Source organism: Anabas testudineus, chromosome 7 (genome assembly GCF_900324465.2).
Source record: "Anabas testudineus chromosome 7, fAnaTes1.2, whole genome shotgun sequence".
Classification (NCBI taxonomy): Eukaryota; Metazoa; Chordata; class Actinopteri; order Anabantiformes; family Anabantidae; genus Anabas; species Anabas testudineus.
The window spans coordinates 22438787-22451490 of NC_046616.1; the positions used below are offsets into that span (position 1 = coordinate 22438787).

General features: G+C 39.3%; 2 protein-coding genes across 3 annotated transcripts; both read right to left on the reverse strand.

Moving 5' to 3' along the window:
- Window positions 1–201: 201 nt before the first annotated feature.
- On the reverse strand, window positions 202–4742 carry LOC113167774 (P2Y purinoceptor 1-like). Of its 2 annotated transcripts, none has more exons than XM_026368622.1 (2): window positions 4586–4742; window positions 202–1244 (listed from the first exon to the last, which is right to left on the reverse strand). In XM_026368622.1, the coding sequence occupies exon 2, from the start codon at window positions 1200–1202 to the stop codon at window positions 210–212; it is 993 nt and encodes a 330-aa protein (XP_026224407.1). In that variant the 5' UTR covers window positions 1203–1244; window positions 4586–4742; the 3' UTR covers window positions 202–209. The 2 variants fall into 2 exon arrangements, with proteins under 2 accessions (XP_026224407.1, XP_026224406.1); XM_026368621.1 differs by lacking the exon at window positions 4586–4742 and adding an exon at window positions 2065–4570.
- A 1157-nt stretch (window positions 4743–5899) lies between these two features.
- LOC113167652 (P2Y purinoceptor 1-like) lies at window positions 5900–8124 on the reverse strand. Its single transcript, XM_026368440.1, has one exon. The coding sequence runs from the start codon at window positions 8122–8124 to the stop codon at window positions 7141–7143; it is 984 nt and encodes a 327-aa protein (XP_026224225.1). The 3' UTR covers window positions 5900–7140.
- Between the last annotated feature and the right edge of the window lie 4580 nt (window positions 8125–12704).

Sequence of the window (12704 nt, forward strand, 5' to 3'; positions counted from 1 at the left end):
GATAGAAATGTACTGCTACAGCTTTTGAAAACAAAGTTTCACTTCTTCTACATACTGGCACAAATTACAAATAAAACAGCAACGATAACTTTATTAGTAGTAGTAAAAGGCAATATTATGGCAGAAATGTTAATAGTTCTTACAAGTGATACTAGAATTATAGAAGGCATTAACAGATTTATCTTCACAGAATTACAGGTGTATTTGTATTAAAGTTCATATGTAGTTTGAGTACCAGGCACAGGGTGGAATGTTGAAGTCCAGCTCTGTGCCCAGGTGAACATCTGACGAGCTCCCTGGAGCAGTCGTCTGAGCTGAACAAGAATGTTTTCATTACTATGAAGGTAAACCAGAGGGTTGAGAGCACTGTTCAGACAAACAAGACCACGACTTATCTGATGAGCGATGTAGACTCCATTATTCCATTTGTGGCATTTCCCCTGTTCGGTCAGAACTCTTGACCAGAGGTTGAGGTTCTTAAAAACATGATAGGGGATGTAACAAACTGAGAAGAGGAGAATCAAGATGAACAACAACTTCAAGCTTCTTTGTTTCTGTACCTTGTCAATTCTCTTCATTGTCCATAAAACTACAGCTATATGTCCATAGCAGCCCACTATGATGAGCAATGGGATACAAAATGCAGTTAGTGTCCATCCAAAGCTGTATATCAGATAATTCTCCACATAGAGTTTATGGGTGGTATCATAGCATTTACCAGACTTGTTTCCAAATGTCTTGGTGTACAACATGTCTGGAAGACTTTGAACACTCACCAACAACCAAACCATGACTGAGATAATCACAGAATGAGTAAAGGTTATTCTTCCCATGACTCTCACTGGATGAACTATAGCCAGGTACCTGTACACACTTATACAGGTAAGGAATCCAATGCTGCCGTATAAATTCAGATTGAAGCAGAATCTGGTTATCTTGCAGAATACATCTCCAAAGATCCATTTACTCTTCATGAAGTAGTACACCATCAGGAACGGGAGTGTGAGCAGGTACAAAATATCAGCAACTCCAAGGTTGAGAACAAAAACGTTGATGATCTTTAGTTTTTTCCAGTTGTGCAGCAAAGACTTCAATCCCCATGCATTAGCTACCAGACCAATGATGAACACCAAGATAAAAACAGGAGGTATGAATTTGCGTTCGAAGCCAAAATTGACTTTAGTACAGGAGGTCTGATTCATTCTAAGACCCTGGTGCAAATCCAATGATCTGGCTTATGAGAGCTGAAAGAAAACATGCAACAGAGTTATTTCTTTCAGTCAGTGTGCAAGTGTTTAAAATCAATGTGAATTCTGAGAGGCGTGTCTTTTTGTTAACTTCCTGTCACGACTTCCCTTGTATTTGTGGTCACAGACATGAAACTGTGCCAGAGGTGCCTGATACTGGTTCTTAAGGGCCACTTTCTGCTTGTTTTCCAACCATCTCCCCACTTACAGTTTCTGATTGGCTGAACACACCTGATCTAGGTAATCAGCAGCGAGTAGGACAGAGACAATTAAGTGACATTAGATATGCAAAGAGACTGGATGAGGGACACAGAGGTTCATGTCACAGTGAGTTTGTCTTATCAAATTTTCACATGACAGACTGTGGTTCTACAATGCTAAGAAAAGATGACCACATTGTACCGATGACTGCCACTGAGTACATGTTTCTCTGAATCTCTATGACAGAGATAGTGACACAATTACCAGTTACCATACAGCTTGTTAAAAGAAAACAAGGCAATCATTTGAAGGATAAGACTTAAAAGGATTTTCGTACTAAGGTAATATTTTTTAGAGGGTTTGGGAGTTTTTCCTGGGAGCTTTAACTGTTTATGCTCTAAAATGTCAGAACAGTCTGCATGAATCCTCATAAGAGCTACTGTAAATCTCAACATTTTCAAACACAACCTTGAAACTGTTTAGCTTGACCTGTTGTTATTACCCTACATACGTAATGTTGTAATCAGTTAATCTGTGTATACGTGGACATGTTAACATATGTATCTGTGTGTTATGTATGTAATTACTGTGTATGTATATTTATCTGTGTACATACATGTGCACTTCATGTTGTTACGTGGTCGTTGCCTCTGGGACAAACTGTGCTCTGAATGTGCAGCTTCAGCCCGAAGTTCTGGTTCACACATGAAGTTTATCAGCATAAATGACTTATATGATATAAATGAAAGAATCACTGGCAGTATTACTCGAACTGATGGGTCCTGATGGGTTAGAGTGAAAAACAACACTGTTGTATTTCATGGAACCCCACCACGCGATAAACCAATAACTCCGCCAACCCACTGTTCATGCATTTGATTCCCTCCAATGTCTTAATGAAGATGTCAGTTCGGTGCATTGTGTAGATACTACAGGGTTCCACTCTCTCTCTCTCAACTGGATTTATACAGCATAGATTGTTGTTACTTGTTATATAGACCATTTGAATTTATAATTGACTTTTCTAACTGCATAAATCTGTGACATTAAACTGCAGACATGTTGCTGTGAAAGCAGTCTGTATGTCTGTCAGAAGTCACCATCTTCACACAGTGTATTTTTACTGGCACAAAAATAAACACAAAGATTGGAGAAACAGAGGGATGAAATCATTTATATGATCCCTGCAATCTAATGACTTGTAAGGCCACAGTTGATAGTGACAAATTTACCTGCTGAGCTGAATGTGAGTTCTACAACATTACAGGAAACTTTGTGTTTGCTTTCATTTCAGTCAGACCTTGACTGGAAAACTGGCTGGTTTATCTACATGGCAGAGAAATTGGCAATATCTGGGGAAACTAGGTTCCGCTCATCTTCTACTCTGATAAATAAAACCAGGTTTAATGTTCCAGTGATAAATGAGAAACCCCCTTTCTGAGGAAGGCTACCTGGGTTATTTAAGTAAATGTAAACACACTGAAACTCTGATGCATGTAGATGCACAAAAAAAACACACAAAGGCAGCTTAGGTCACAACGAGTAAAATACTCATGCCAGCTGGTTGTCGATACCTAATGAAACAACATCTAAACGCGTTGTAGATCTTACATTTAGTTCAGCAGGTTGGTGCAGGCAATGTTAGAGTCACACTTCAAGCAACAATAGGCTACAGTGCATTAATAGCACAGTGGTTAGGCCTGCATTGCAGTGGGGGTGTTGTTAAAAGCTAGTTTACCCTACTCCTTCCCACTATTGAGTAATTCACCTAAAATGTAGTAGTACACAGATCCTGCACACAATGCTCATTTAACTTCCCAGAATAACCTGGATAGTTACAACAACAGGATTAAGAAAACAAAATTAGAGGAGGAGAGAAAAAAATAATCAGACAATGAGAAATGCTTTGAAGCTGTTGGACTGCTTGTTAGTACACAAAGCCAAGCTGCTATATTATGCTATATTACTATTCTCATATTACTAACTTAACTGGTTTAAATTTGACCCACCATACTTATTGTGAAATGTACCTATGTATGTACATACAGTATCCAAATAAAGGTTTTTCATGTGGTTTTTGACCATTCAGCTTCTGAAATGAGCAAAGAGCCAAAGGGTGTGCATACTGTAATGTATAGTACCTGGTAGGAATTCATACACCCCCCCTCCCCACCACCACACGCTCACTTTACCTCCACCCCACTATATTATGCAATCTTTGTTACTTCACAGTGCTGTTCAGAAAATAAGCAGTTACTAAAAACTGTGGCTTATCTGATTTCACATTTGTTTAAGAAAAACACAAGAGTAAATATGTCATGTGATAATGGAAATGATGCAGTACCAGTGAAAATTTCATTCACATCGTCTCAACAAACTTGCAAAGACTGCTATTTGCATTAAAAATCAAAAAAACTCTCATAAAGCATCATGTGCAGCTTCTGTCGCAGGCACAGAGCTGAAGTTTGACAGCAACAAACCGCTGAACATCTGCCGAGCTCGCTGGAACATCTGTCTGAGCTGAACAAGAATGTTTTCATTAGCATGAAGGTAAACCAGAGGGTTGAGAGCACAGTTCAGACAAACAAGAAAGAGGTGGGGGAGTCCAACCCCCCACTGTCCATACTCAGGGCACAGGGACAGGGTCGTGACATAATTCAGAATTTAATAATTTTACAGATCCCATCTGGTCCTGTCTCCTTGTTTTTACTCATACACTGTCAAAACAGCAAATGTTTACTATTATTGTTACGAACTGACAAAACGGACGGAGAACAAGCACAAAACTAAAGGTTATTTATTAACAAGAGGGCAGGGGACACCAGGAACTACCAAAAACTAACAAAGTATCAACTTAAAGAGACCCGAAACAACACGGTGGATAAGTACAAACAAAACCATAAACAGACATACATAGTGACAACGGAAAACTCTGCAGAAATGCAGGCAAAATACAAATTAACAAACTAAACACACAAAGAACCGGCTAACCAAACAGAGCACCACTAAGCACCAACTATAAACTCACTGAATAAGAAATAGCTACAAAGTGACAAAGAACAATCACTGCGGAAACAAACAAAACAAACAAGACAAAGTAACAACAAAAAATACACTGCAAAAGGCAGGCAACTTACAAACAGGGACACAAGGCCGACAAACAAAGTCCAAAGAAACCCAGCGAACAAACGAACTAACGAGTGAGAGTGCAATGAACACCATGAATAAAGTCAACAAACCAGCACTGAACTGAGGACTGAGGGGAGCTTGTAAAACAAAGGGACGCACAGGTGAAAGGAGTCAGTCATAAGTCAGATGAGTGGAGAGTGGAGGAAGAGGAAGTCCACATATGGTGTGGCAGGAGAGTGAGACACAAAACAAAAACAACACCCACAGACAGGGGCGAAGGGAGGAACTGTAACAATTATTATTCATTCTAATTTTATTCAAACGAAAGTCCCCTCAGCACTTTACTAGCCTTCCATTTCTCCACCTGCTGTAAATGTAATACTACATTCATTAGAAAAGTATGTTACATCTTAATGCATTCCAACAGTCACATATGTTCCTTCTTATTCATTTGTAACACTGTTTTTGCTGTAGATTTTATACAGCAACTATTATTAATACTAATTATCATAATAAAAATAACAATAAATTATACTTGATTATTCCCCTTCGGGAAATTCTTTTTTATTGTTATTTAGACACACTTGGAATTATGGGAGACTTTCATAGATGTACTTTCACAAATATACCATAAAACATATTTACTTGTGTTAGGTTTCATTTGCAGCTTGTGCCGCTGCCTCAGAGCTGCAGTTTGGCAGAAACAAATGGTTTTACTTCTAGCCAGCTCTCTTTCAATAACCAAAAGGTCCATATGTTCATCAGGAAGCAGCCATTCCAGCCAGTTCAGTACATTGTGTATGTTAAACAGTAAAGTCTGAGAGGAACAAAGCATGTGTGTTTATACTGTTTCATTTATCTGACCAAAAATTTAAATCTAAAGAGGAAGTCTCCTCTGAATGATAAACTTTGACAACACACTGCTTTACAGAAACCCAGCATAGTACAAAGAAAATGACTTCTACTAACTGCTGAAGAGAAGATGCTGAACCACGTTTCCAGGTAGATTCATGTCTCCAGTTTTCATTTTAATAATTATCATAATCCAGTAGGCAATGGATGGGATTGAAGTGTACAAAAAACACTGTATTCACCAAGTTTATTAATGACATCTGGTTTCTTGACAACAACATGTCCAATGGTGCAAAGCTGTTACAAGATCATTCAGGTTCAAGCAAACCTACAGGACAGTGTAATAAAACAAAAATGAGCTAAACAACCAAATAGTATGTTGTATATACACCATACACTGTACTGTGTGTTTTGCTTAATTACTATTCTCATATTACTAACTTCCTGGTTTAAATTTGACCCACCATACTTACTGTGAAATGCAACTATGTGTGTACAAACACATATGTCATCCAATAAAGGTTTTTCATGTGGTTTTTGTCCATTCAGCTTCTGAAATGAGCAAAGAGCCAAAGGGTGTACCTACTGATCTCCATATATGGTCAACATAATGCATACATACATATACAAGATATAAAAAACTGATGATTGCAATTTGTTGTTGTGTTTGAAGTGCTTTAATGTGCAGTGTCTCATGCTTCACGTTTACCAGGCACCTACCAGGTTAATTAGGACTCCATCTCATATTTAAACTGACTAAAGTCTTTGCATTTAAAACCTGTGTGATCATCTTATTGCTTGCGCTCTTTTGTTTGTCGGAACATCACAGACATAATTCCTACTATGTACAATGCATTACGAGCCGTCAGAATAAAATTAAAGAAACACAGTCAAAGTAGAGGACATTACAGCTGCTGTAAACTCTCTGCTTATTCAAAACAGTAGTTGATACAAAGTCGTAAAGTGTGGTGTATCATAAGACACTGTTTTTCTAGGACACTGTCGACTTCCTCATCTGAATCAGCAGTCAGAATGCATGGCTGTCCCCACCCCCGACCGCATAATGTGACCGTTATCTCTTCACACACATCAGAAGATGTGAATGGGAAGCGACCCCAGTAACAACAAAGTCTTATGCATATCTTGGATGACAGGCAGAAATGTATAAATGTCACCTTACACGGTGGAGTAGAGGCATTGTTCTGTTTTTTAGGATGGGCAAAAGCAATTGTCTTTAAGGACCTAGGCACCACAGCAGAATCATGAGCATGCCCAACAACAACAACTGAAGCTAAACATGTGGAAGATGTAAGAGTGACTTATGTATTCATTGTTGCAGGACTGTCAAAGTTAGTGAAGACAATACAGCAAGTTCCTCTTTTAAAGCTACAGAGGCCATGCATACACCCACCTCCCCACCAACACCACCACACACGCTCACTTTACCTCCACCCCACTATATTATGCAATCTTTGTTACTCCACAGTGCTGTTCAGAAAATAAGCAGTTACTAAAAACTGTGGCTTATCTGATTTCACATTTGTTTAAGAAAAACACAAGAGTAAATATGTAATGTAATAATGAAAAAAAATGCAGTACCAGTGGCAATTTCATTCACATCGTTTCTTTACACCACTATTTGTGATAGAAAATGGAAAACTGCACAACAAACTTGCAAAGACTGCTATTTGCATTAAAAATCAAAAAACTCTCATAAAGCATAATGTGCAGTTTCTGTCGCAGGCACAAAGCTGAAGTTTGACAGCAACAAACCGCTGAACGTCTGCCGAGCCCGCTGGAACATCTGTCTGAGTTGAGCAATATTTTCATTTCCATGAAGGTAAACCAGAGGGTTGAGAGCACAGTTCAGACACACGAGACCACGACTTATCTGATGAGCAATGTAGACTCCATTATTCCATTTGTGGCATTTCCCCTGTTCGGTCAGAACTCTTGACCAGAGGTTGAGGTTCTTAAAAACATGAAATGGGATGTAGCAAACTGAGAAGAGAAGAATTAAGATGAACAACAACTTCAAGCTTTGTTGTTTCAGTACCTTGTCAATTGTGTTCCTTCTGCACAGTAGAACAATCATGTGTCCATAACAGCTGAGTATGATGAGGAATGGGATACAAAACCCAGTGAGTGTCCGTCCAAGACTGTATATCAGATAATTATCAATATAGTATTTTGATGTTGTATCGTAGCATTTAGCAGACTTGTTTCCAAATGTCTTGGGGTAGAACGTGTCTGGAAGACTTTGAACACTCACAAAGACCCAAACCATTACAGAGACTCCCACAGAATGAGTGAGAGTTAATCTTCCCCGGACTTTCACTGGATGAACAATAGCCAGGTACCTGTACACACTTATACAGGTAAGGAATCCAATGCTGCCATATAAATTCAGGTTGAAGCTGAATCTTGTTATCTTGCAGAATACATCTCCAAAGATCCACTTACTCTTCATGAAGTAGTACACCATCAGGAACGGGAGTGTGAGCAGGTACAAAATATCAGCAACTCCAAGGTTAAGAACAAAAACGTTAACGTCACCCAGTTTCTCCCATTTCTGAAGCAAGGACTTCAATCCCCATCCATTAGCTACCAGACCAATGATGAACACTGAGATAAAAACCGAAGGCAAGAATCTGTGTTCAAAGGTAAAAAGGACTGTAGTACAGTTTCCATTCATTCTGTCTTCTGAGTCAGTACAAACCTTTCGTCCGTGGATGTTGACTTATGAAAAGTGAACAAAAACATGAACTATATGTTCAAAGATTTCCTGTTTGAAACATTGCTGTCTCAAATATTTGTGCAACACTTCTGCAGGTCCACAAAGGCTTTGTGCAAAACCACTCTGTCACTTCTGCCATCGTTTCTAAATGTAGACTTTCTGTTGAGCATGACATTAAAACCACTTCTTTTAATAGCCACAAACAGAATATGTCCACGTGACTTTTTATAGTAAAAAAAAAAACTGCTCTATTGATGCAAAGATAAAACTGCATTCTAGGGCTGAGTATTTCAGTGATGATTTCCACATGCACCTCCTTATATTACAGCCCTCTTAGCACACATAGTACAAGTGCATGATAATGAGCAAAAACACACATTCAATCAAGGTTGGAGAGTCGCTTCAGGAATGACAGCAGGCAGTCTGACAACTGAAGGAGTGAGACAGTTGGTATATTTAGTAAATGCCCAGGTGAGGCAGAGGTCCAGTAAGGCACATATGTGAACCGGGCTGAAGGTGGTTCTCTCAAAAAGTGTGCTGTCTTGTAGCAGTTGTTCCTTGACTGCTTCGTTTGGGGGGATACACACGAAGAGAGAGGTGACATCATATAATACAGTACCACTTTCATCTGGGTCCTGTTAATTGTTGATGTGGTAAATATATTTTTTCAAAACCAGGGAAGCCAGAATGGTAGCTAGATGTTTGGAAATGTGTGTGATTGAACTGATGCTGCTGACAATGGGTCTGAGTGGAGCTACTTCCATGTGTATTTTAGGAAGCAAAGGCATGCTGTAGTTCACCAGGGTACAAACAGGGCAGGACTTTGTCTTTCTCCAGCTTTTGTAAGTAAAGTGATCTTCCTGTTGGTAAATGTCCCTAAGAATCTCATAGAGCTCACTGTCATTCAAAAGACTTGACACTTTGTGATGTTATCTTAGGTAGAACTGTGCATGTCTTTTTTTTTTGGCCGGCAGGATGGTTTTTCAATCTTTGCTTAGGGAAGTCACTGCCTTCCTTAAGAAGGTTTCTTTGCAATGGCGAGGGTGTCTGTTACTTTTAATCTTCAAACCAAGCTACACTATGAGACAAAAACTGGTCTCAAGAACAAATCACCCAGTCACAAGCAGAGCAATGTATCATATATAATGTATTATACTGCCTCTCCCAAAAAAAAAGTATATGTAGTATCTAATGCTGTGTTGGACCGCCTTTAGTTTTGATTATGACACTCATTCAACATGGCATTGTTTTGATAGGTAGCTTTAATTTGTCACCAAGATCTTGTATTGATGATGGTAGTTTTGGTAGCGCAAGTCTTCTCCAGCACATCGCAAAGCTTCTCAATGTGGTTAAGGTCTGGACTCTGTGGTGGTCAATGCATGTGAAAATGATGTGTTATGCTCACTGAACCACTCTTTCACAATTTGACCCAGATGAATCCTGGCATTGTCATCTTGGAATTTTACCCTGGCACAGGGCAAATCTGGACCTTCCACTGAACAGGTCTTAACCCAGTTATAGTAGTTTCATCAATCTTTTTAGATGTTTTCTTTGCTTTATGCCAATAATTTGACCGTTCTAAAACAGATTAACATCTTTTCCACGACCACAGGATGTGTCTTTTGACACGGTTAATAAATGAGAAGCTACTCACTGCATCAGTTAGGGTTAAATAACTTGTTGCCAGCTGAAACATAACCATCTATGCAGTAATTATCCAATGGGAGGCTCTTATCTATTTGCTAAATTAAATCCAGGGGGTGATTTTTTTTTTCTTTTTTTTGGACGAGCAGTGTTTATGCAGTTCAGTGCATTTAAGAATGTACAGATTTGTACATAGGAGAACCAAATAACAGCTTCAGAAATGTATGTTTACTGCATAATTGAATTACCCCATTAACTGACAATAATAATAGTTTACAAAGAAATTAACATCACATTACTTTTGAGTTGTGGTTCGGTGGTAAGTTTTTAAAAAAAACAAACTAATGGACTGTAAAACGGTCAAGTGTTTGATCTGTGCGCAATAGCTGGCCTTTACAAATAAAACATGGTACAAGGTAACACTTTATTAACAATATGTAGCCTATTGGTAACATACATAAGCTTTAAAATGAAAGCGTAACATTCCTATACATTAAACAACATTTCATTTTATTGTTTAAAGGACAGCAAGCTGCAAGCCAAAGAGAGAGCAATGGCATAATTCACAAAATAAGAGGTAGTCAGTCTAAGGATACACAATGAATCTTCTTTTGCTCACAGTTTAAAGTTGGAACTAAAAAAGGGAGTAGAGGTAACCGCAGAGCTCTCTCATATCCGCAACAGAGCATGAAAAGGTGTTACATTTCTCAATACAAGCACAAGAGCAAAGGAGGTACTCTCTGAGTGTCAGGAGCAGCTAGGCAGAGCTTAGTAGAAATGAATTCAGGAGGTGGACACATACAGGACCTCCACATTCTACATGTTGCAGCGGCTTCATGAGCAGTGTGAGCCAGTGGGAGCAGCACTGACAGCACTAACTAACTAACAACTTAGTGTTGCCACTGAGCCACACTGATTATGAAGCCATCACAGAGTGCCTTCTTAGACCCTGCTTTTTGGTGACAACTGAGCTCTGAGAAGAAAGTAATGTGTCCGCCTCAAAGGTCATTCCTTTAATCCAGAATAAACTTGCTTTAAAGTGCTCCAGCTTAACACATCCTGCTGTTATCCTACTAAGCCAAAACCTACAACATTACTGGGTGACAAAGTGCAGTGTAGAAAACATACGAATCCCGGCTGTGGCCCCAGTCCTGGACTCTAGGTTTAAAACATTAGCTTTTTGCAATCAAACACATGCTCAGGAAGCAGTTGCTAGAGGTACCGCAGAATGTGCCGGACTAGTACGAGCACAACAGGAGACTCCATGAACATCACAGGTAAGGCGTTAATTTATCATCTGTGGTATACAGGTACAGTTAGGTTATGTGAAAACTTATATTGTAGTTTGTGCTTGCAGCTTCATCAGATGCACCAGGACTTTCCACAGAGGCTGTGGCCTCTGATAACTTGTGGGACCTTTTAGTCAGTTGCTTATTTGGCAGAGTCCTACCTCTCCAGAGGAAAAGACCCGACATCAGTGCTGTGTGAACGAGTCTTCCCCAAAGCTGGATAGGGAGTGAGCAAGAAGAGGAGCACACTGAAAACAAATACAGTCGAATTGATCTGTTTTTGAATAATAATCTTTGGGCTCCAATGATCACTTCCCTCCCAGCCCAATCTCTTACCCATCATTCCCAAGTTTGTCACCCAAAATCCATGTTAATATAGGCCTACACACTGTCCAAGTTACAAAAGCACAACTAAATGTGTCAGACAATTAACTGCCATCTCTCTGTGCTCTACTAGAGCCTTAGTTTCATGATAGTGCCAGGAAGAGAAGTGTAATGTTACTAGTTGACCAACAGACGTCGCCAAACTAAGTGTATAAAATGCTTCGACACAGTAAACCATTGTCAACACATTTGCTTCCTATTGCTTCAGTGCTACAGAAAGTCTTGGTTTATCCATCCCTTGGGCATTACTTCTACTTCTTACTACTTTGTACATCACCAGTTCACAAAAAACATTAGAGTAATGTAGGAAAGCTGAATTATAAATGAAGTGAGTGACAGCAGAAATCAATCAAGGCTGATAAATGGCAAGAGAAGGGAAGGCGAAAGAGTCAGGACAGGAAGTAGGATTTAAAAAAAAAAGCAGGGAACCAGAAGTAAATCTAGGTACCTATGGATGTTGTGGACGTTGTGCGGAGTTTTGGTGAACATGGGATGGCCATCATGACTCTAGAGACCCCGCTGAGTGACTAACAGGTGGTGCAAACATTTCCAGCTATCATGATATTCCGGTTATGAGCATTCTTTTCATCGTACAAAAACTTGGTGTATATGTAGACCAGAGGAGTGGCTGACACGTCATGTTCAGTACAGAGTTGCACCTAAGAGGTCATTTGTGACATTTGTTGCCTTAGATCATTGGTTGTCTTTTACAGAGGAAGGGTGTCTCATCTAGTTTACACTTAGTGGGGCCATCATCTGCATCAGGACAATGACCCTAAACGTGCTATTTGTCCAAGAAGGAGAGTGATGGAGAGCTGCATCAGGTGACCTGGACTCCACATTCACCTGATCTGAATCCAACTGAGATGGTTTGTGATGAGTAGGACCAGAGAGTGAAGGAAACACAGCCAACAAGTACTCAACACCTCTGGGAGCTTCTTTGTTTGAAAACCATTCTAGGTGACCACCTCATGTTGCAGACTAGGAAAATGTGCGCCAGAGTTTTTAAAGTTGTCATCAACACAAAATGTGGCTACTTTGAATAATCAAAAGTATAAAACATATTCTGGCCTGTTTAACACTTTTTTTGTTTCCTCCATAACTCCGCGTTTTCTTTCACAGTTTGAATATCTTCGGTATTATTGTACAATATTAAAACATAAAAAAAATAAAGACTAATGAATAATCATACTGACACATGTGATTTTGGTCCACATTTAC